Genomic DNA, 26,647 nt, shown 5'->3' on the forward strand with positions numbered 1-26,647 from the left:
AATGATTTTCATATCAATTCAGAAAAAGTAACGAATAATAGTAATTATGAGCATAAACTATAAGTTTCATTAATCATGCGGAAACTAAAAAAACTAATAAATGTTAAGAGAAACATTTTTCAAAATTTGGAAGTCTATCGTTTAACTTTAACCTAAATTAACGAGTTCGGTGAATAAAAGGAATCCCAAAATACATCCGTAATACCACCCATATTGAATTCTTGTTCGAGCCACTTCAGTAATATGATAAACACTTGGCTTAAAATTATCACATATCGACTTTCGGTGATGTTTGAGGGCATCAATGATTAGCTATAAATAAATTTTGAAGAGTTATAAACGTCATACTAAGTATTTGAAGTATATATAATGTGAATAGCAAGGCATTTGTTTTCTAGTGATTGCGGAACTATAGTTTGAAAAAATGTTGACGAATTCGGCGTCATTATGCCAGGCATTACTCTGTAAATCCCAATATAAGTTTTCACTACGCGATCCCCAGGTTACGATCGGTGCTACGGCCTACCAGTAGGGAGCTATGTCGAAATTGCATACAAAACTGTCGGAGGGATTTCTGTCGGTGATTCAGTAACGACTGCTTCTAATACTCAAACCCAATTCTTGTTTTGCACTAGTGATCAGTTTTTCAGTATAATTCTTATACATACATTTCGTCACGCAAAAGTCGAAAAGATTTTCTAAACCATCTTTGGGATTACGATTAAATATTTGTATGTGATATTTTAACCGATATGAAATTGGAAATAATTTTAGATACATAATATGTAAAAAGTTATAATAATAATTTATATATTGCAATATTCGCATATTCTGCCACACACAATGGCGCGCAAATATGTCTTTAAAGGTATTTTCCATTTTACAGTATTAGTTATATGAATTGGTCAATTCTACGTATTTTGAATTTTAAAAAAATACCTTTTCAATGTTAAAATAGACACAGGTATTTTTGCTTTAGCAAACAAATTTCTATGGTAACGTGATTACGACATGTCAATTGTCAATGTCAGTTTTATATTGCGATAGAGGGTCACGTCAACCAAGAAATACTTTTATCTATTACTCTATTGATTGTGCTTTAAAATGTTTATTGACTCTATTCGATATAAACTTAACGGGTTAGTTATTGAAACAAAATAAGTCTAACTATATTTCAACCGATTTGGTGCGTCTCTTTCTGTCCAGTTATGGTTCACTATGATGGAGAGAGACACAGAATAAATAGTATTCTTAAAAATGAATAAGAGAGTTAAAAACTATGGCTAGAATCCGTCATCACTTCCTGCATCTATATCAAGCGACAAAATGACCCTGGTTTAGAAATAAAGCCTGTTATATCTTAGCTATGAATATCCTAATATTAACGATACTGGGATGGTTGTGCTGGCAGTGATTAATAAGGTCACTAAAGTACTAACTTAAAATTAAACAGACCAATATACAGTGGTCCGACTATACTTGTACGTTTGGGACTCCTTGAACAACGATTATGTTGAGAAAAAAAACATAAAATAATAATGACACTTGACGGTTTTACTTGCAATGAACGTTTACGTTTACACAGCGTATACGTTTACGTATATTACGGTTGCAATTTTTTAAAACGTTTTCTAGTAACTGTGTTGCGTTGGTATCTTACGCTATATACGGATAATGTTTCATACAGGAGTTTAGGATGTAAGTCGTATGGCCATTATGAATATACTGTAGTATATTTTAGAGGAACGCTATCATTCACCAACATTTGTTCACAACGGCCGTTGGCTTATGCTCTCGACACATACGGACTGCTGTATATAGTCCTCATCCTTTCGAAAGAAAATAAAATCCCTTTTTTTAACAATGACTCCATTTATCAGCTTCAACCTTAATAAACTTCATCAAAACTTCCGATCCGAATCTGTCGAGAGCTAAACCCGATACATAATCAAAAATTCAAATCACCAATGACCGATGTGTCACCATAATATTCACCAAAAGCTAACCACTTGGACTACAAACCGAATCACACACTAGAAGATATACAAAAATATACGCATAGAGACGTTCGCTTGGCGCGGCAGGGGCGGGGGGGCGGCGGCGGCGGGGGCGCCCGGGCCGCGCGCCGTCATACGCCGTCCATCTGCCGCACGCGCACGTCTTGCGACGCACACATGTCAGGCGCGAACGGCAGGCACGTGAAGTACGCGCACGCCGCACACTCGTACGCTGGTGCTGCGTAGAACAACGCTATCAGCGCACACAGCATCCCTCCGGCGGATACCAAACACACCCACACCAGAACGATCTTCCTCCGCCGCTCGTATGGCCCAAATGTCACGAACGGCAACAGAGCGTATGACAGAAGAAACCCAAACACAAAACCGAACACGTGGGCGAAATTGTCAATCCACGGCAGGAGTCCCACGAAAAATAAGGCTAACGCCAGTCCGATAAGTTTCATTAGCGCGCGCTTCGGATGCCTTAGTATAGGCCACGCACCTATCACTTCCACTATTAAACACGCTAAAAGGCCGAAGTGCGCCCCCGCTGGACCCACCTGAAATTTAGAGTTAACTTCCATATAGAAAATATAATATACTTTGTTATTTAGTAGGTTGTCATGTTGGTACCTTGGTCTGCACCAACCAATCGTCGGAATAGACTAGCCCTATTAAGAATTGGCTCTAAGGAATTTAAAAGTTCTGTCAAAATGTTATATGTTTAAATTATAGTCAGAAAATTCATGATTAAATCTACACTCGTAGATAAAAAAAAATTCTAATAAAAACCGATGGAATCTTTCAGACTAAAGGGTCTCTCGATATATAAGTTTCGCAGCAGTCAGCGGAAATCATCTCATAACAAATATAGTGATCCAAATAAATATAAAAATACGGTGTTAAGATTTGTTCTTTAGCTTACCTCGGCTCTATACGGTTCGAAGATCGCCGACGCCATGTTACCCGCGACTCCACTTCCCAAATACACAACAGCTATTCTAACTGGACCCGCCATTTTCTCCAGGTCCCTCATGAAGAGCCACTGCAGAGCAAGAGATGCTGCTAAATGCAAGAGGCCAGCGTGTACGAACAGAGATGTCCATGCCCGGTACAACTGGTCGGGACGCCGTCTCCGCATAAACGGTAACATTCCGCAGACATCATCCAGACAAGATACCTGGAAATGTATGGTACTTCATAAATAAAGGCAAAACTTTGAAATGCAAAGTGCGAAAGTAGTTCAAGTGCGGTAATTATTTTTTGTGTAGTGTGTCAGCACTTATTTGGAACAGAGGTAAACAAACTTTTTAGGCGCTTAGAACAAAGCATTAAAATTGGTGAAAGGAAGTAAAAACTGATATTGATAAGAGATTTATTATTTGTTTGGATTTAATTACATTGTACAAACAACAATAAACAACTTAGGTTTTCATAAAACTTAAATAAAATCAATGGCGCTACAACCTTTTTTAGGTCTGGGCCTCAGATTTCTGTATCTGTTTCATGATCATTTTGGTAATCTAATAGGCAAGTAGGTGATCAGCCTTCTGTGCCTCACGCACGCCGTTGACTTTTTGGGTCTAAGGCAAGCCGGTTTCCTCACGATGTTTTCCTTCACCGTTCGAGCGAATGTTAAATGCGCACATAGAAAGAAAGTCCATTGGTGCACAGCCAGATCGAACCTACGACCTCAGGGATGAGAGTCGTACGCTGAAGCCTCTAGACTCATACTGCTCATCATACTAAGACTATTTCATAATAACTAAAATTAATTTAATTGTCCCCAGTTTTTGTCCCAAGAATAATGTTACTAGCCTAGCCTAGGCGTGCATTTCCAACCACGGCTGTGCACCAATGGACATTCCTAAGGGCGCATCAGTATAGGAAAACATTGTGACGATACCAGCACGTCTAAAACTCAAAAATCGGCCCTATATGTCAAGCACAGGTTTATTACCTACGTAAGAAAATGTTAACTTAAAAGTCAGGAAAACTGAATAGTACCTGTGAACACAACGATGCCTCCTCATGGAAGTACCCTTTGACGAACGAGCAATGTTCGCTGGTGGTGATAACACACTGGCCATGAACGCCTATGCAGCATGGATGCGCTATAACCTCGCATGCCATATGCTCAGCTGCATGCCCTGCTCTGCCAGCCGCTGCGGACCCATCTAATACTGACTTGCGGCAGATCGGCCATTTTGTTATGTCATCTGGCCATTCGTGAGGTGCTATTGAACGTGGTGCTTCACAGAATCTGGAAATTTTATAAGAAATTGTACAGATACAGATTTTAATACACACATTCTATGATACACATCACATATCACACAGTTACTTAACTACTCTGTCGCACTCAGTTTATTCTACTACCAAATCGCTTCGGGAACTTCTTTCTTACTATGGGAAATAAATACTATACTAAAATATGTTTAGTAAAGAAATAGTTAAGGAAAATTTTCCCGTTAAAACCCGTTAAATGAAATAAGTAGATTTAATAATTTAAATATCGTGGAACACTCATTATTCACTGATTTGGACTGGCTATTCCTTGTTTTTGGACACACCATGGGTTGATCAATTCTACGGTCATTCTTATTGCTGCGCAAATTTCTATACTTTGGTGCGATCAAGACGTAAAGTATTTTTTCAATAATATATATTCCAAAAATTTAGTCATCAAGTCTGTTTTGGATTTACTTATATGCAAATTTTTTATAGGTTAGTTTAGGTTAGTATATTAATACATTTTTTAAATATTTTTTTTTTTCATGCGCCATCATAACAATACTAGTTATGATGTTTACAGATCATAACGCGACTGTAAAAAAAAACAGCCTCAAAATCGCTGGTGCCGCGATATGGAATAATGACCTTAACCTATAACCTTTATATAATGTTATAACCTTTTAATAATGTAGCCAATTTTATTTAAGTTATATATAAAAAAGTCTCGTCAGTCATGAATGAAAAAGTAAATCGTCACAATAGCGCGTGTCATTTGTTTGTGAATAATCCCTTGCCTACATTTCTTCTATCTTTCAATATTATATGACGTTTTATACGTACTTTGGATCTAATCCACAAACTGAGCCTGATATCCGACCCCCAGGTCCCGAATCGCCAGAAGACCATTTTTTCCACGTTGATATTGTGTTCTGAAATATAAATTATAATTTTTATAACAACTGTAAACGCAGTTTTGTTTTAACTCCCGTAATCCAAAAGGGTCCATACACCATTTATTAGCCAACTACACAGCCGAAACGACTATTATTACATTGAAAATTGAACCCAGGACCGTTAACTGCTAAGTCAAGTGTTTCACTATAATTTCAAAGTGTATGACATGTCTAGAGATATTATACGTACAACATACGAAATGTTATATTTACAATTTTAAAACAAAATAAATAATGACTTACATTCCCAGTAAATGACTACATTAACCATTTAAATGAAACACGTTAAATTATTGCGTACAATTAAATAAAAGCTACCTAAGAGGCGTGAAAATCCGATTAAAGCCGTTTTCAGTGTATATTATTTGCGTAAAAACGTTATATCAGAGCAAATTACTTTTAAATTTAATTTAGAATTAAAACTGTAAATTCAGTCATAGTAATAAAGGAAAATGACGACTTACCTTTGGTATTAATCCTCTTATCTTTAGATTGCGTGCGAAAAATTTAAATATTAGTATTGGATTTAAAACTCATTTTAAAATGAGAAACGAAAAACTTTTAACGATTATTATTATGTATATAAACACACTAGCGGCTTAATAAGTTGATGCGCGCGTAATTTGAGATTTGGAGAAACTATCCAACCTATTTTTAAGAGTTCAAAAATTCAAAGAGAAGTTGTTTGATACTGATTGGTCAACGGCATCCCTCAAACCTACGCCACGATATAACGTCCTTTTGACTATCACAATGGAACGTTTTGCCTGCGTTTTTCTTTGTGCATTCTCTCTCCCAGATATAGGATGACAAAAGTGAACATACTGTAGCAATGAAACGACCACGGTCCATAGACGAAAACCTACTGAAACTGTAGACACTTAACCGCCAATCATTTTGTATGAAAATTATCACGTGACCAGCGAGTGACCTAAAAAACAATTTTAAACGGTGACAAATTTATTTCAAGTGTAATTTTAACTACAACCTTACCCAGTTTCTAAACTTGAGTTGCTAAAAGCTTTATTACCGTAAACGGCTTTTTGCGTTTGTACTTGTTATTGGTCAATAATGTTTATAATTATTTGATGTTACGTAATAGGTGGAACATAACATTGTTGCTCCTTCCAGAAACTCGGAAATTACGAAATAATACGAGGTAGGTCTGTAGGTGCAAAACCTTATCATAGCGTGATTATACGATAATAATAACTCAGAGGCCCTACAACCCTACATCGATCTTGATCGCAGATTTCATCAGTTTCTTTGATTAGTTTCTATTTATAGACTATCAGGTGATCAGCAGCTTGGTAAATCATGTTTCTCCTTTATCCTTTTACCTTCACAGTACGAGAATGTGTTCGTTGCGCACAAAAAAAATCAATTCGTGCACGGCAGTGCTTTAAACGTATTACAACCATGAGACTGGGCGCTGTACAAGTAGCCCTCTACCGACATTACTCTACTCGATAATTATTTCGGCACAAAATAGTAATTTATTGTGACGCAACGAATACGAATATTCATATATTCCCAAAGCTGGAAAAACTGGCCCAAAAGTATTTTTAATTAAAGCCTGTCGCCTCAGAAAGATTATTTCTGACCCTAATGCTTGACAAGTTACAAATGGTGCGCTTTTTTAACAAAAAATTGTCAGTATTTAATTTCAATTATTAATTATCTTAAAAAAGAACAGTGTATATTATTATTGCCTTCTTGAATTATACGTACGTATTCGTATTTGTATTCGCTAAAGTAATATTCATTGCATCACTAGTAATATGTAATTGACGAAGAAAATAATAGAATAGAGAAAGAGAAATAAATATATACGATAGTAAAAGGAATAAATACTAACCGAACAATCCGCTTTAGAAGACTGTACACATCCCGAATCGTCATTCCGTATACAGCAGGCTGTATCTCTCTCTCTCCTCGCAGATGCAGCTATCGCTCTAGCTATTCTAGCGTCCCTTCGCATGCATGGTGCAAACTTAGCTCCTAAATGTATGAGATCCGCCGCCCGTGGTCCCAACCAAAATGAAGCTGGTTCTTCCCATTCAACCTAGAAATAATATCCATAATATTTAACAAGACAATAAATATTACAAACTCTATTGTTATTATTGTCATATAATACTTCGTATATATTTTATTACTAACTAAATATATTAAAAAAGTGGAATTGTTTGTATTTCATCTAAATTATTTAACCATTAAAATGCTACATTATCCCTGAATAACATAGGCTATCAAAACATTTAAAAAAAAAGTGTGTGCGTAGAAAGTACACGTCAGAAGTGAAACTTCTTTGTAAATTAATTATCACTAAGGTGATCATTTACTAGTATACGATCACTCCATGTATTTTTATGTCTATATTCACACTGTTTACACACTGTATACGTGATAATGATAATATAAATAAATAACAAATCTGCGTATACTGCACAAGACGTTATGCGTCAGAATTGCCATCTAAAGTTCTTATATGTAACTACTAAACGAATTAATCAACCAATAGCGTGTATTGTTTCTCGATCTCGAAATTTTACCCTCATGCGCCTAAAGTTTCACTTCAATAAATATCCTTCTGAAACCGGGATTGGCCGTTGATTCGTAATAATTCTGTGATTTTAATAGGTCCCTAAATTATGAATAAATGTTCAAATTTCTACAATAATTTCGTCTCAAAATAGCGGGGATTTCCAATTTTAAGACCAACTGTTTGTATTTCATAACTGGTAATCTTATTGTCAGGATTTATAACGGCGTAGGCGTGACTGACTTGCGTAGACATCGCACAAATGCCTTCGCCTGTTTTCCTTTATAATATAATTTGACAATTATTTCGTTTATTTCTACATTTATTAGTGATTATGTCCATTAATATAATATATGATGATTATACTTTAAAAGCTTATTAATTATTATGTAGAACGAAAATATCATAGATAATAATAATAGAGCAGAGTTGGCCTAGTGGCTTCAGCGTGCGACTCTCATCCCTGAGGTCGTAGGTTCGATCCCCGGCTGTGCACCAATGGACTTTCTTTCTATATGCGCATTTAACATTCGTTCGAACAGTGAAGGAAAACATCGTGAGGAAACCGGCTTGCCTTACACCCAAAAAGTCGACGGCGTGTATATATACGTGCACAGGGGCTGATCACCTACTTGCCTAATCTGAGGCCTAGACCTAAAAAGGTTGTAGCGCCACTGATTTATTTTATTTATTTATTTAGAATAATAATACAGCAGCGTCATACAACCCTATATGGGTATAGGCCTCAGATTTAATCCGTTTGTTTTATCTTTTTTATTTTTATAGAAGAGCAGATGAGCCGTAGAATTTTGTCGTGAATTTTAAGACATATTTCCTCACAATCTGTGCCTTCACCGTCGGAGCAAGTGTTAATTGCGTCATAGGAAGAAAAATCCACAGCCGCGATTTGAACGCGACCCTAGAGTTGAGAGCCGCACGCTTTGGTCAACACTGGTCATATTTTAATAGTCGAGCGTTGCCGTAGCCGAAAGCTAATTGATTTAATTCATTAAAGAGCAATAATGTGTGTCGTGGCCGGATCGAAGAATTGATAATTTATGATTGAAATATCGTCCACATCAATCAATGCATATTGATTGACAGATGATAAGGATTTCTTGGTACGAAGTAGTTGAGTTCAAGTGTTTACTTGAACGTTTTCTTAGTAACAAGGAAAAGTAGCCCGCATTGGTACAAGCCCCAGATCTTAGCAGCTTATTATTCAATAATAAAATCCGTCATTCTATATTTTTTGTCGTATGATATGGAGACTCTTTAAAATATATTAATTTCAAATTAGAATATTTCATAAACAGAAAAATGAGTTTATAGAAAATATTAAAATTAAAAAATTAATTTATTTTTTAAATTTAAAATAGGTCAATATATATTATTCTCTTCAATTGTACGAATGAAATATTAAACGTAAACATACAAAAATCTTGACATACCAAGGTCTGCGGTCAGTTGGGAAAAGATGTCGGCGTTTGTGACCGGCAAAGACAAAGAGTTTTAAGCATATGCGACCTACTTTGAGCACTCTTTAATAATGTCGACTTTACAGAGAGCTTGTTAATTACAAAAGTTTGTAACGTGCTTATAATAAGATATACTTTAGTGTACAAAATATAAGGCAAGGATAACTTTAGATATTATGAATTCAGTAAGTTTACGTATTAACCGTATAAAAATATTTTGTATTATCACTTAGATAATACTAGATTTGTCTACGGGGCTATCTACTAGATAGCTTAACTAACGCAACACTCAGCGGTTGTGAGTTCCAATTTCCGGAGAAACATTTTTTGTGTTGACAGTAACAGAAGGCTCACCACAAAATTTAAGACAAATGAATAAATTAGAATACGTTGCGAATTACGGAATTCGGCTATTTTTACTCTATTATTTATCTTTGGGTAAACAACAATCATATCCATATGTCAATGGCAACATGAAAAAAGCACCCTGTTACACCCGCAGTAGATAGGTACATAAATGAAAATGAATAGTATGTATTGGTAGCCTCCAGTGCTTGACACACGCCCTCGACTTTAAGGGTCTAAGACATGTCGGTTTCCTTACGATGTTTTCCTTCACCGTTCGAGCAAATGTTAAATACGCACATAGAAATAAAGTCCATTGGTGCACAGCCGGGGATCGAACCTACGACCTCAGGTATGAAAGTCGCACGCTGAAGCCACTAGGCCAACACTGCTCTACGCACTGCGCGAACAAGATAAGACTTATGAATTTCTGTGTCATATAATACTGACTGTAGATCCGTTACTTAAAATATTATAATCCCAACCACACAAATCAAATTAAATACTTCGTAAAACTTTCTAGAATATTGTAGGTTATTTATTTTGTTAACATAAAGGCCATGCAAGTAACAAGCCCAAAAACCTAATATTGTCTCATAACTGTGCGCTCGCAAATAAATGTGGGTTAATGCGTTGTGTCTAAAAGCTTTGCGTCATTTAGCCCCGCTATAATAAAATCCACAGACGATACTGAAACTCGCTTCATTACTCTCAGAGCGCACAGATTAGATATTTTGGCGAGTTAGCGGAGGAGTTAGGCCGACTTACAAAATGTCTGGTTATTTTAAATGTTTCTTAACAAAAACATAAGAATTTTATTTAGAATATTTCTTTATAAAAAATATATACGAACGCGATACGCGTCGCCATCAGCTATCCCAATTTTAGTCTACTAGGCTCATTCTAATATGTATCTTTAATGCCCTTTTGAATTGATTAAACACGCTAATATTACGAATTTTAGAGGCTCCAGAATTCGTATTATAAGAATATCTAAGCCTATCTTAAAGCGATATTAATATAGTATTCATTTCGAGAATATGTAATGGCACAACTAATCTAATTTGACTTAAAATTGTCATCAAAGTTATTATCAGAATATACCATGATTTATGTATTGTTCACGACACACAAACAATGCTTTATGCAATATAGTAGGTTTGCGTTATACATAAATTCCAAGTGGTCTTTGTATGGACATTCATAAAGATTGAAAGTATCCCTTGATCATTTTATTAATAGACAATTTTTTTTTTATAGAACGGGGGGCAAACGGGCAGGAGGCTCACCTGATGTTAAGTGATACCGCCGCCCATGGACACCCAATGCCAGAGGGCTCGCGAGTGCGTTGCCGGCCAAAGTATGGCTCATACAAGACTTGATTATCTAAGAGCAAAATTTAAAGGACCTAGGTTCATAGAAAACTACTAACACAAAAACTTATAAATAGCAAGAGTATGCAAATTTCGTACTACCAGTTTCACATTGATAACAAAATTTCCCACAAACACAAAATCTATTAAATATCGTTATCGTGTGTTAGCTCTATAATCAACGACCATGCGGGGTGAGTATCTATACAAGCCATTACTCTCCCTTATTTCGTTATTAAAAAGTATGAGACGCAATACAAAAAATATATTTGTTAAATATTACAAACATTCAAATACCTGTTGTAAGCTAAGACTCTTCAACATAACTTGTCCCGTGTGCGTGTGTCGACCAAAGCCAACTGGTCCGAAGCCATAACAAAGCAAGGCCAAAAGAAGCACCAGGGTCTGAACTGTGCTGACCCACCACGTGAAGTAAGGCCGGTAGTCCGTCAGCTCGTCTAACTGTTGCGCGATTTCCCCTTGTTGTGTCACTGATTTGCGAAGGGATCGTCTGCAAATGAATACATTAAATATAAAGAGAAATTATTTATTAATTTAATCTATAAAAGCTAGTTCATTAATTGTTTTTTATTTCACTTTTATGCGTTACTCTCATAGCACTGAATGCGTAGACAAGAGCGCTTATTAGCGAAATGCGCCATTCAAGCAGCCTAAAAGTAAAAGTAAAAAATCATTTAATCACATAGGTAACATAATGTACACTTATGACATGTCAGTAAAGAATTACATATTAATGCTTCTTATTTTACATTTACTGCCAGTTCCCAAATCAAGGGCATAGAACGGGAGAGAATAACTGGCAATAAACTCTCCGCCACTGTTTTTAATCGCCATTTTTTTGTTTTGCAATATGTTGTAAGGAGCTGCAACCATCACACCATGTCCCATGTGACATTTTAACTAATTAATAATAATAACATAAATTAAAAAACAAAGATTTGTCCTCTATCAGCAGGAGACATAGTGAAATAGGAGCACGTACTTACATTCTCGTGGGAACAACACGCAAACACATAGTCGAAATAACCAACATCATCGCATACACAAATTCAAGTAGGTACCTATATTTATCTTAGCAGTAGTTTCAACGACTGTACATTCCACTCGCTCGTACAATGAAGGAAAACCGCGTGACCGAAACCGCATGCCTTAGACATAAAAAGTCGATGGCTCAGGAGGCTTGAGAATTGTCAATTAAGAACAATAAGTGATCACGAAACATAAATCTGAGGCCTACAAGAATGTAGCATCATTGGTTTTATTTATTTATCTCTATCTTACATTGGTGCAATGAAGTGTAAATAAATAATCTATTACAAAAAAGCTCTTTTTAGTTATTTTTCTTAAATCTTTAATTGAATGTATTAGTTCCTAAGTAATTATTGTGATTGTGTGTATAGTTTTACTTCTCTTTTTTTTTTAAATAGTTTATAGATTTATTACGGACAATAATTAATTTGTAATATAGTAAAATAATGGCGTATGTAAGGGTTCGATTCCTGGCGTATCTATTTCGTGATGGCACAGCATAGCCTTCAGTAAGTTACTTGACCATAGAAAAATAATTGACCAAATATGAACGCACCACATTATTATTATAATCATGGGCTAACAACATTGTATGAATAAATCTTAACTTGGGCGGTTTATGAACACGTGCAATCTGATATGAAGGGTAAATGTTATGTCCATGCGCCAACGTGACCTTGTAATATTTTAGCCATGACCTACTCTTTAAGTCTTTCAAAGGGGCTCGACAGAAAGTGAGACTCCAAAAATAAACTTGTGTGTTAAAGTTGAAATGTACAAATCTGGAATTGCTTTTAAAATATGAATGTGTATGAAGATTTAAATTTGCGCCATAATTAATTCAAAATTTATGAATAACATTCAGTTCAAACTAACATAGGATGCCTTGGCTGTCTATTCATAAAATCGGTCTTAATATACTGTTGAGAATACTAAATCAATACATATTAAAATAAATATTTGTAAAACGTTTATTTGAAAGTAGCTGCGCTGATTAATAAATTTAACGTTTATTTAACTTAGCCTACCTTTTTAGTAATTAAATACCAACATATACAACAATTCGCTATGCTACGCCACAGAAACTATTCGTTTTTCCGGAATAAAAATTTTGGTACTAAATAAAACTAAATTTCAAGGAATAAATACAAAATTACTCGAATTGGTCTAGCTACTTTTTCGCTTAGAAACATATTTTGCGATTCATTTTTATTCATATAGATTTACGTACGTATATCTAAAGTTAATTTAACATAGGCTTTTGTTATAATAACAATGCATTAAGCACATCTGACACTGAGAAGTTACTTCCCTTAAAACATAACGTGTTTAATTCCAACTCTACGTACAATTAGCTTTTAATCTAATTTACAATGCATTACGCTGATGGGATGCTTTGTAAGGAAAATAAACCTTGTAATCTAAGAAGCAAACTAAATGATCTACTTAAAAGGATCAATGTTGTCATCGGCATTAAGGCGGATTATCCTTTAACGCACGATTGACTAACACTATACCTTTAATAACATTAGTTGGGCAATGATTTAAACTCGCTAGACTGTACCTAATTTGAAAAGAAGCCAAACCCTTTGATGAATTATTTTGTTTTTAAACAAATTTCGGTAAGCATTCATCGAGGCTGTATCGGAGGCACTTTATTGCAGTGTAATAAAATTTTCAATTCCTGAAAGTGGCGATAAATAACGTTTTCATAAATACTGTACGTATAGTAAAGCAGAACATTTGTGACTTTTAAGGGGAACAATTGTTCATATCATAAATTCACGGCTCTCTTACATGTATGGACTCAATTCATTTTACAATAAACTAATTAAATCATCTCGGGTGTCAAATTCTCTCCGCAATAATAATATATATAAGAGACAACCTCTAGTTGAGATAACACCTCTAGTTAAAAAAAAAATTGGTAATAGCCACAGAGTATGAGACTTGGGAATGCATTACAAAGTAATTAAACCGCGTTTTTGTTTTTGCTTATTAGGCCGAGCGTTTTTTCCGTCACTTTGCTACCAAGACGACGAAATTTAACTTTGAATACTCTGAGTAGCATTTAAAGTACGAGAGTACTAAGTACAACATGACCTGAACAACAAATATTCATATAATAATAAATACTGCGTACGTTTAAAAATATAAATTACAAGTTACCATAATGTTAAATATTTGTTAATTAAAATGAGAATAAAAAGAGATTAAATTGTAGCGCAGGTACAGGCGTGGTAGGCTTTGCGGCTCGGTAATAATAATTATAGGCTTCCACGATCGATGCCTCGTTCTCAGTCTGATAATAATCATCATCCATTTTCGATTTACGACCTCTCTTACAATTTCTAATTTACGTCGGTTCAATTACTTTAACATTGTTTTATTTTTATAGTCTTGATACTTAACTCTAAAACCTATAATTTGTCTGAGTTTTGTTTATATTTATTTAGCCACTAATTAAGCTACAAAATGGTATTTTTATGTATCTATGGAACAGATTTTGATTAATTATAGCTGATGTCAAAAATATTTGAGATGTAATTTTTTTTTTATAGAACAGGGGGCAAACGGGCAGGAGGCTCACCTGATGTTAAGTGATACCGCCGCCCATGGACACTCTCAATGCCAGAGGGCTCACGAGTGCGTTGCCGGCCTTTTAAGAATTGGTACGCTCTTTTCTTGAAGGACCCTAAGTCGAATTGGTTCGGAAATACTTCAGTGGGCAGCTGGTTCCACAAAGTGGTTGTGCGCGGAAAAAACTGACTTGAAAAACGCAATATTAAAATGTATTGATTTTTTTTTATATGGTCCATAATAAAAATAAAAATTATTGCAGCGACACGAATGTTATGTATGTGTGCACTGTGCATATTACATTAAAATTATCGATTCACAAATGTATAACTATTTTGTACTAAAATAATTCCATTATTCTAATTATGAAAATGGATGTGGTTAAGAATATGTCAATCAAAAAGCCACAGGAACGACCCATTTCCAAAGGTATGATCGCGGTAATTAATTCAATCCCCTATCTAATGGATTGGTGTTTGCACTATGGTTTTACTTAGACCCTACCTATACCTATATACGTACCTATCACTTTACTACACAGGATTATTATCACTGTATGTTTTAATGACACTTTATTTATACTTTTAACCGAGAAACATGTAATATTATATTTATGTATGGCAAACAACTTTCATTGATAATGTTTGATTTGTACGTTGAGTTTGTAAGACACACTATCATAGTTACTACGCCGTAGACCTCAATTCCGTAGCGCTAAGCCATTGCTACGTCATAGCTTAATATGATCCACAGCTCAATTATTTTGGAGTTGGCACGTAGCAATTCAGAATCCTGTGGCAATTATATGCAATACGATATGACTACGCATGGTCTAACTATTGTTTATGTATCTCTACTGCTAATGCCATACTGAATAGTTATGTATCCTCTCTGCGCATATTAATTTTTCATAAAAAAACAGGCTCATAAATATATTAGGTATAGCACCCACAACATGTAAACGCCAAAAATGAAGGTCGGTGGGCCACGAAAACGTCGAAGTAATCTAAGTAACATTGCCAAGCAAGCTCTCGTCTGGAATCCCCGAGGCAAAAGAGAACGTGGCTGCCCAAAATCAAGGCAACGAAGGAAAGGCGAATGAGGCTGGTAAAGCTGGCGTTAAAAGAGCTGCCCAATCAGGCTGATTTTCTACTCTGGATAGAAGCTGCGTTATCAATTATTAATTATAATTTGACATTTTCATGCTAGTTTGATATGGCACTTTAAATAAAGGTTTTATTAATTTGCATTAAAATATATTTTATTAATCTTTCATTCCTATGAATTCGAAAACACCTCTTCCAAATTGGGCGGCAAAAAAACTTTAAAACAGTCGATTGTGAAACGACGGAAATCTACCTACACGTATGGGCTGATTATAAAGGATATATCACATATCACATGGCATATTAATTCAACTGAATTAATTTACCATGTGTTTCGACACGAACGGTACCGACTTCTTCAAGTAATCATGATGGGCAAGGTCGAGGGGAAAAGACGCGCTGGCAGAAGGAGGAAGTCGTGGCTCCGCAATATTAGAGAATAGACGGGAGTGGCCAGCGTAGAACAGCTGATGCGCTTGGCGAAAATAGAATATATAAGGAGTATGACGAGCTGACCGCTAACCTCCAGTAGTGAAGAGGCACTTCAAGAAGAAGAAGAATTAATTTAAGCTACTTATTTTTTTTATTAATAAAACGAAGAACAGAGCGGAGCAATATGCTGTTTGCAAAACATAACAATGCATATGCGACAAAATATAAACTTTTAAAGCATTAGACAAACCAAGTAAATATTAACTGAAATAAAAATGCTTCGCTAACTCAAAATTCTACACGGCCAAATTCAGGCTATAGTGGTCTCATTAAAGGATGTATGAACACAGTTGCAAGAATTAAATTGTTTCACCATAATTTACAACGCCGATCAATTTTTGAACTTTTTACGGTCTAATTGCAGGATTGTGTCACGAATGAAGCACACACGAAGTTAAGTATAGATTCTACAGCAGTATATTACCAATCATTACCCTTATCGCGATTCCACATAAAAATATTATAAAAAATGCATTTATTGGTGTATTTATGTTCTTTATTTTATGATTTTAAATAACCAAATTGCCTTGTGCATTATCAAAAATAAAACGTTACTTCTAAAAAACTATGAAATATTTGTTTAGATTTTTAGTATTTTCATTAAATAATGCGAAGGTAATGCTAACAAATTACATACAGTACAGTTATAAATTAAACACTATACTCGTACTAGCTTAGTACGTAGTATTAGAATTAAATTAAAATTTTACCTTAAAATTTTATAGGTTTTTCACTTGTTTCATAACTGTATCATTAAACCACTCAATTGATTTAAATTAATTTTCTTTAATGATAGTCAGAGTCATAGTAAAATATTACCATAAATCAACAATATTAAAACATAAAACGTCTTACCGGAAAAATCTTCCAACGACACCCATTCCGAACTGCCTCCTATTCGAGTTATCTGCAAGTGGTTCCAACATGGGAGTGTGGATGCGAACACCCCCCGCCCCCCACGACACACTCCTCTCGGGCCTTCTGTACTCCACGCCAGAAGATCCAAGAGGTGACCGCGCACTGTAATAAGGAATTTCGATATAAGAAAATTAAACATTGATGCCACTGAAGTATTTCCGAACCAATTCGACTTAGGGTCATTCAAGAAAAGAGCGTACCAATTCTTGAAAGGCCGGCAACGCACTTGCGAGCCTTCTGGCAGTGTGAGTGTCCATGGGCGGTATCACTTAACACCAGCCTCCTGCCCGTTTGCCTCCTATTACATAAAATCCTTTGTAATGATTCAAAAGTTCACTATTATTTGGATGGTGTGAATGGTCTGTCTATGTACGCATTTAAGACCAGCTCGTACCGTGAAGGAAACCACATTACCCAAAAAGTCGACGGCGTGTGTCAGGCACAGAAGACTGATCATCTGCTTGTCTATTAGCAAAAAACAAATGATCACGAAATAGAAATCTGAGGCTCGGAACTAATGTTGTAGTACCGCTGGTGTTTGTGGTAACTCCGCAAATATTAAAAACCCTTGGATCAGTCATAGGATAGGTATAAACATATACTCACGAAAGTTTTCATTACACAATTTTCAGCAAAATTCGTGAAGCTGCAACATTATTTTTAAGAAAGTCTATTTGTAGTTCGGTAAAATATGCGACTAACTTCAAATTAGGGGGTTAAAATCGTTGCTGTTAAATAGATACCTATCCAGCCGTTATGATTACATACCTAACATGGTGAAACATAATCTTAATATCCATAGTTTCAAGTCAAACAATCTAATATTTTATATCTTATATTTACTTTACTTTACAATCATTTAAAAACAGATGAATAACAATAGAACGCAAATTTTTCCGTCGTCTTTCGTATTTGAAAACATAACAATGGAAATAAGGAATACAATTCAATACCTCTCATTCATAACCGTACATTGAGAATCTTCCTCAAATAGCTATTGGATGTTTTGTCCTTGTCATTCTCGACGCAAACAAACGTGACGAAACACGATTTAATTATAAAAGAGACTGAAAGTCTGTATGAACTCCATTGCTTCATTATGTTTTCGCTAACAGCATAGATAATCAAAACTATTTGAATATATTCTAAACAATTGCAGTACAAAGTACAATGTTTATTGTAAAGAGGTTCCATGTCGGCAGAATTAATACAAAAAGTTATGCCTTTGGGGCCATTTAAACCACAAAGGGAGGTATTAGCGAGATTTATACCGAAACAGTTTTTGGCAAGATTACTCGTTGCGCATATAGTTGGTAGGAGATTAAATCTCCAATTCTTGGACCCATGTCACAGAGATTCGGACCGAGTGATATATCTGTCAGTTGCTGGACATTATGTAGACTTAACACGGGTGAAAGATCTTTTTTATCGGCTGTAAGAAATTCTAAGGATCTGAATTTACGTAGGCATAACAAAATATTAAATGCAAAAAATTGTATTTGACGAACATGCTTGCTTGATCGCTTTTCTAAGAAAAAAAACAGCTTAGTAGACATTGTCTTTTATAGTCTCCAAATAGCAAAATTCCACGGTTCGAAGCATGCAAAACTTAACCTTAAAACTGCGTATATAAATGATATGTATGAAGTTATTATGTTAATTCAATTTTTGTTTTATTTTTTATAAATTGTCGGTGCAAAAAGATGCAATTCGCTATAGTCGTAACTTTACAGGTAGCCATTTCAAAATAATATACTAATCATGTTAGTTTTTGTCATAACTATTTTAATTCATATTCCGTTATTATGAAAATTGGCATACAAGCGGTTTAAGCAAGGGTTTGTTTTGAAACAAAATAAAAATAATAACATTAAATTACACAGTTTTCTAGGAAAAACACATGTTTCTATAAAATCTGTCACTTTACCGACTGATTAATTGGAAATTTAAAACACATGGATTTTTTTTGTAATGTAGCCGTAATATTTAGTCAATGTAGTATCCAAATATGATAAGAGGTTTGGATTTTTTTCAAATCCTACATTGTTCTACGATGATAAAGAATTATACATTACGATCTAGCCTAACTTAAGACTAATAAGTAATTTTAAACTAACCAAATGTACTAAAGAATACTTTACTTAAATTAAACTTAAATGAAAAAAGCTAATAGATCAAGAGCACTTCTTATTGTGAAATACAAATTTGTTTTCAATTAACAACTTCTAAACAATAATATTCATAACATTTAACAATGAAGTTTTAAACTAAATGAGCGATTTATTATTGCTTGAATAAATACTTTCATTGTTCGCTCGCGATGTTTAATGTTGCTTATTAAATATCCCAAAATTTACTAAATACTGCCGGCAACGCACTGGCGAGCTTTCTGGCAGTGTGAGTGTCCATGGGCGGCGGTATCACTTAACATCAGATGAGCCTCCTGCCCGTTTGCCTCCTATTCCATAAAAAAGGCCTTAATATAGCTCATTCGTCTCTTGAGATCAACAGGGCAAACAATTTACACATACATGTCAACGATCTCCCTCGGGTAGTTTATTAATATTAACACTATTAATAAATATTAGTTTAACCTACCTAATTATTATTTTATAAAGTCGGAGTCTAACAAATAGGTAATTAAATAGAATGTGCAGTTTGAAGTCAACATCTTTTTTGAATAAATATTGTGTGACCTGTTTTTATTTCTGGGTCACCTAAATGTTAATACTTCTATATCAACTTAGTTTTCTCTTCTAAATATAAGCATTTTACTAACTGCTAACCTATATACAGTTCGGACTATAATCATTCACCATACATTTTAAACATATACTTACAGATTTGATAATAAAAGTTGTAATTTAAAAGTAAAGTTGACAATAAAAGGCCGTCAAACAGCTGGGATCCAATAATATCCAAATTAAAATCTCCAGATAAATAATCCGCAAAAATAGAGGACACCGTGAGCCATTTCTGCCAAAACCCTCCATCTTTTAGTCGATACCAACTCCGGGGAAACAAATACAGATAACACAACTTTTTCTACAGCTGTGATACTTTTTGACACCTTTTGTCTTCAGTTACCGTGACCACGCACGCTGTAAAGCACGCGAAACGTCGGTTAAATTTAAAATTATGAAAAATAATTGTAAATACATAACTTCAATCCGGTAAAAAAATTGTTTTATTATCAAATGTGTGAAAGTTATGTCAATAAAAGACAATACTATACTTTCAGATTTATTCATATTATCCTGATGATTATATATTCTGAGATTTATGTCTTCAAGAACACCTATAAGAATCGATTATAGTGAAAATTATTATATCACACAAATTGTACGGAAATAAAGTCTAAATAAAAACATATTAAACACCATTTCATGGTTATTATAACAAAAAGCCTTTGTGATCGAAAAGGTTTAATCAGGATAACATTTAGCTTTAAGGACCTAAGGTTAATAATTTCTCCAATATCAGTTCTCAATAAGTCCCAACTAGATAAGGGATTTAGGGGCTGTAAATAACGTCTAGGTTTTTAGGTCAAAACTATAAAGCATAGTGACCCCATTTAACCTACTTCGCAGCTCTTTGTGCTGATTTTGATATTTGAGGGCTTTAATAATTGAACTTTCCTTTTATTCGTATTTAGAAAATTTACTTTCTGTTATATAAGCCTTTACTTTACTTACTACTTTATCAAAATTATTTTAATGTTTAGACTGCCTTGCCCAGTTCAAGCAAAGCAATCATTAATTTAATTATATATGAAAAAAAATCCTTTTTTAAATACCTTGAACACAAAACATTTTCTAGGTTCGCCGCGTTGTCACTCACTTAAATCGGTCAGAGGATCATGTTGTTCCTTCTTTTATATAAAAGGGGGGCAAACGAACCTACAGAGAGGCCATAAAAGGCATATGCCTCAGCCCATTAACATCCATGTTAGCGGGTGCGTTGCCGGCAATTAACCGAGGTGTATGCTCTTTTTTAAAGATTGGAGTTCTTTTCTCCCAGAAAAGACATCCACTGGAAGTCAATTCCACAGCTCGCGACTTCGCGAAAAGCCTTAAGAAGCGGATAGTTGATGACTTCCAGCAATCGAGGCAATGCGGCTGAAACTTAGAATCATAACAGCTCGTGCGATATAGAAACGAGGCAGCAGGGAACAGCCCAGCAGTTCTTCAAATCACTCTCCCTAGTATGCATAATGACGCATTGAACCTGCGTAGAGAGAGATAATCAAGCCGGTCAGGAATAGATTGAAAATTGACAATCCGACTAGGCCTCAACTCCTCAAAGAATTCGGTCAAGAGGAAGAAGCTGGTGAAGAAGGTGCTGGTGGTGGGAGCACCGGCCCAGAGATGTGAACACTATTTCAGTATGAGGTTGTCATTGGTCCTTGTAGAGTTGGATAAGTTGTACTTTCGCAAAATGCTCCTTAGCCCTACCCAAAACACTCACAGCAAGAAATCACATTTACTTTATTTCTAAATTTGTATGTTTTAATGTATTTTTTCTTCTTCGTGTATGCCTTGAATTCCTTATCACGTTAAAACTACTATTTTGGTCTTACCTACCGATGTGTACCAAGCTTTTCTGAAAAAATAAATACCTTTTCGGTCCTTCAGATGCATCAACATCATCATGGTGCTGACTAAGTGCTGATGAGGTGGGGGCGAAGAAAACGTCGTCAAAATCGACTTCCTCGTGAGGACTGCTCGCACTGCCCCGAAATGATCGCGACCACTGCGCTGACGTCGACTGACGTGATCGTCTCGTCACCGCCTGTGAAAAACATTTAAAAAAAAATTACACTATTATTGACGATGAGATACTTATTTATCTATTTAGACTTTCAAGGATGTGTGCAAAATTTTGTAAGTGTCCACAAATGTATCGGAAGTCAGACAATTCTTTTGTGGAAATCAGGTATATTTAGGGTCCAGGTTTCAAGAAGGCTGTTTTAGTAGTTTTCTGAGATTGATTGAGAGAACACGCATTTCTAGTGGGGACATGAATAAAATAATTCCTTACGTAATACGTCGACAGGTTCTTAAGTCGGCTTAATTTGTTTAATTATTTTGAACTTTATTATTATATAGCTGCTGATTTACATTATTTGTGGTTTTCCATCGTTTGTAGTTCTTATGAACTATATCGTACGGTCAGTGGTTTTGTTTACTCTACATAAGACTACAAACTTATAAGAAAAAAATCAGTACCCCTTTTTTAACTAGAGTACTGTTTTGTCTTCCTATCATATATGTTTTACAGTGTACTGAAAAGAGATAGAAGCGTACTCAGTTACAACGTTTCAATCGGAATTCCTTCTTTTATATTAGGGTAAAAGTGCTAAATAGCGGAACAAGTAGAACATAAGAACACAGTCTTTTCTCTAGTACAATTAAATTAATAATTCATTACTTGTCTTTAATGGTACCCTAGATTGTACTGTATAAGGTTTCTCAGCCTTGACTGTACAGCCTACCCTAACTCTTAAGTCATTTTATTAAAGAAATATTTAGTTGTAGACAAATCTATTTATTATAAAGTATGGTCAAGATTTAAGCATTTTAAACCTAACATCCAACGGAATATTACCACTCAAGTTCACAAAAAGCCTATTATAACATAGTTCCACGAGTGGCACTATAACATTCGGTTCCTTTTTGGGATATTAGCGTAGCCGTGAGCGAGGTTATTTATGATGTCATAACGGTCGAGCCGAGTCGATCCCCAAAGACATCGCTTTTATAATTTATAGCATGAAAATATGCTTACTAATTCATCTCCCACATATTTCGAGGGCACTAAAATGAGAAATTATGGCTTTTGCACTGGAATAAAGGCATTGCAGTCGACTGTCGCTCTTGCATTTCCTATGATAGACGCTGCTGAATCATTTTATATATTGTAAGTATAGTTTGAATTCGACATTTAAATAATCTTTCTTTATAAGACATAAACGTAAGTGAAAATTATTTAATATTCAAATCGTCATGTTAGATGCGTTCATATTCGTTAAAATTTCTGATGTTTTTTAATGGTATTTGTTGGTTAATTAATTTTAAAAAAATTTACTCAAATATCTCGTTCGAAAAAAGGCATATTGAAATCAAATCAATATTTATTTATTTTACATAGGTCAGCCGATTTTCACCTTAACTTAGATATCTAAACGTACTTTGCACACGCGCTGACACAGTTAACGCTTAATAAGCCACATTTTAATTATTTGCCCTAAATATTTCAGTGAAAAAAAATGCTTCTACATGTAGTACTCAATTTATAGACTAGCAATAAACCCTCCGCCACTCAAAGTTTTTGTTTTACAAAATATTCGTAAGCTGCAACCATTAAACCACGCTCCATGTTTATTTAACAATTGTTTTATGATAATATCGCTCAGAATGCTTCGAAGTTTTTCTAGACATTTATTTACAGTTAACTACTCTTATTAAATAATAAATCAGTGGCGCTACAACCTCCTTAGGTCTTGGCCTCAGATTTCTGAAACTGTTTCATGATCATTTTTAAATCTAATAGGCAAGAAGGTGATCAGCCTCCAGTGCCTGACCCACGCCGTCAACTTTTTGGGTCTAAGACATGTCGGTTTCCTCACGATGTTTTCCTTCACCGTTCGAGCAAATTTTAAATGCGTACATAGAAAGTCCATTGGTGCACAGCCGGGGATTATGATTACTTAATAGGATTTTTTAATTATTACCTTAACAAACTAACAATATAAATACTAGACCAACAGTCTCTATGCTTCTAAGCCTGAACCACTAAATCGATTGTAGTAATTGTAAAGAAATTTACATTGTGAAAGGGCTTTTTGTGAAAGTAGTTGAAATATGAATTGTTTGTATGAAGGTTCAGAGATTCTAAAAAATTAAAAAGTGCGCATTCTACTGCTTAATATTTAATATTTTGCTTCTGATACTTAATATTTACCCGAGTTAAATATAAACATAATACATTAGCGTTATAATTTAATTTATCAAAGGTCACCTTCACGCGTCATATATTACGAAGTCCTAAACGTCATATTTTTATAGCTGAAAATATAGAAAGCTATTTTATGTGAATTGGTAGCAACGAACCCGAGTATCTATTCCTTTTAAAACACTCGGGTTGAAATGTCGATTCAAAACATTCAGTGTTCACTGACCTGAAAAATACATCGCGGAATGACGGAACGATCTTTGCTTCTGTTTTCCTTAATTTGCTTGGGGTTTTTACAGAGTTTGGATCAAGATACTCTTAGATATTTGCTTGTGGATCAGAATTAGGATTATTTTATTTTCAGTACTATTAGAATAATTATACAATAAGGAAGGCAACAGGCGTTACTGTAACAGACCTTATGGCTTTCGATTGATCTTCCAGACAACCATTGTCAGGAAACATAAAATTAAAGAGGTGAGCGCAAGTGCAAAACTACTTAAGATATGCAATAAATTTAACCTAAAGAAAAGCGCAAAACAAAACTGTTAGGGATACAGTATATATGTGTATATGTGTATAAAGATATAGTATATCTATACAGATATAAAGAATACTAGAGAAGGAGCGAAGCATCTAGAGACAGGAAGTGAACATAGCCCAACTGCGGAAACCAAATAAGATTCATCAAGAAAGGAAGAGTTGAATAATGGAATTCCAAAATTAGACAGCAAGTTCAATTTAACTTAAGTGATACCGCCGCCCATGGACACACACACTTTCATAAGGTCGCAAGAGGGTTACCGATATTTTGAACACTATACGTTTTTCTTATAAGCCAAGTGCTTCACACTCTACTAAAGCAATCTTAAACACAGTTTGTGATTCAACATATGTGGTAAAGCTTCGAAATAGGATATTCTTAAAGGATTAAAGATGCCTTCTGATTGTTAAAGTCAATCAACTCTTCATAGAACTAATGTTGCATGAAGATTATTTCTAGAGTAACTAGAACAAGTTAATCTATTCAACCGGGAAGCTATTATGGCCACAGGTGGCTTAGTTAGCTCTTAACCTAGTTTCGTAGGTTAACCATTTAAAAGTTAACTAAACAAGGCGAGTTCTATCATGTGTAGACTGTAGATAATAGTTCTTTGTTGGAAATGAAGAATTGTTGCTGTCTAATGAGTTATAACTTTTTAATAATGCATTGTCTAAGGAGTTGAATTGAGATTTTCTTTTATATATTTGTCCTGATTTATCAATAGAACAGCAGTTAAATTAAGACTTTCTAAGATTCTTTACACCTGACAGGGTTCATAGATATATGGGGATGATAGATTTCTCTCTGTGTGATTATTAAGAAGTAGATAAATAAATATTTTTGGGTGGGTTGAAAACTAGATTACGTGGGATTTTTGTTGAGTAACTAAATGCTCTTTATAACTGCGACGAAAATTTGATATTAGTCAATTTAATCGTTAATTTTCTTTTTCAGACAAGCATATACATCCCAGAGTCCAGATAGTCCATCCCAGTTACATTGATGACTTTTGGATAGTTATTATAATTCCAATGAGTTTAATGAAACTGTATTTTCGAACCAATTCGACTTGAGGTCCTTCAAGAGAAGAGCGAACCAATTCTTACAAGGCCGGCAACGCACTTGCGATATCACTTAATGTCAGATGAGCATCCTCACCGTTTGCCCCCTATTATATAAAACAAAATTATGATTATGCTTACAGTGACAACGTAAGAGAGTCCGGTGAGCGTAAGCCGCGCCACGCTGTCTTTCCCTGGTGGGGCGGGCGGTGGGGCGGCTGGCTCGAGCGGCGCCGGCGCTGGCAGCACGTCGGGCCGCTCTCGACTTCGCCCCCGGGCCTCTCTCGGTGCTGCGCCTGATGCTCCGTACATACTAAAAGAGAGTGTTTATTAGTTTAGATTAACATAATATCGAAAATCACGAAATGATAAAAACGTATGTATATGTGTTTCAATGACCATGAAGGCAAGTATATTATATATTAAGTTTTAGGCCAGTCCAGTCACGAACAATTTTGATGTGAAACATCTATAGCCGCACGTAAAACCGATTTCTGGCGTGGCGACGCATGCCGTGGCGACGAGTCGCCACGCTATATGATGGTATATATATATACAGTCTATATGCAGTAGTGTGTACGGTGTGTGTATTTCGAAGTCGCTGATTAAACGAATTAAGTAGTCACGATTTGAAATAAATTCGTAAATTTTTGTATTTGATGAAAATAAATGTTTATTCAATAAATAATCATCGTTATCTGGAAAAAAATCGTAATATTTTATTTTATCATTACGACATTGTATTTAGTTCCTATCACAATTTGTTCTTTTCTGCATATTAATTTTACAAAATAATGTCGATGTTTCACATCTGCCAGGCGTCCCGTGACGGCTCACATTTTTTATTTTCTTGATAGTCAAAATTAGGGCTCGAGTTGTATATATAGTGCGCTTACGCAACGGGCGCGTTGCGTAGTACCCAAATGTATATAATAAAGAATAATAAGCTCGCACAATAATATCTAATTCATATTAGTTTTGTAATACAAAAATCCCGATGTATAAGAACATAT

The 26,647-nt window shown here is 35.0% G+C and overlaps 1 protein-coding gene across 1 annotated transcript in view; it reads right to left on the reverse strand.

Moving 5' to 3' along the window:
• Window positions 1-2,103: 2,103 nt before the first annotated feature.
• The window catches only part of LOC125055030 (inactive rhomboid protein 2), a 104,880-nt gene continuing 80,336 nt past the window's right edge, over window positions 2,104-26,647 (reverse strand). Inside the window, exons 3-12 of the mRNA XM_047657230.1 lie at window positions 25,776-25,947; window positions 21,694-21,866; window positions 17,013-17,177; window positions 11,227-11,440; window positions 7,047-7,253; window positions 5,653-5,673; window positions 5,076-5,164; window positions 4,008-4,263; window positions 2,926-3,180; window positions 2,104-2,560 (exon numbers count right to left, since the gene is read on the reverse strand). Coding sequence (XP_047513186.1) covers window positions 2,129-2,560; window positions 2,926-3,180; window positions 4,008-4,263; window positions 5,076-5,164; window positions 5,653-5,673; window positions 7,047-7,253; window positions 11,227-11,440; window positions 17,013-17,177; window positions 21,694-21,866; window positions 25,776-25,947 — 1,984 coding nt within the window. The 3' untranslated portion in view covers window positions 2,104-2,128. The remainder of the gene's footprint in view (window positions 2,561-2,925; window positions 3,181-4,007; window positions 4,264-5,075; window positions 5,165-5,652; window positions 5,674-7,046; window positions 7,254-11,226; window positions 11,441-17,012; window positions 17,178-21,693; window positions 21,867-25,775; window positions 25,948-26,647) is intronic.

Source organism: Pieris napi, chromosome 13, assembly GCF_905475465.1.
Source record: "Pieris napi chromosome 13, ilPieNapi1.2, whole genome shotgun sequence".
In the NCBI taxonomy this organism is placed as follows: domain Eukaryota; kingdom Metazoa; phylum Arthropoda; class Insecta; order Lepidoptera; family Pieridae; genus Pieris; species Pieris napi.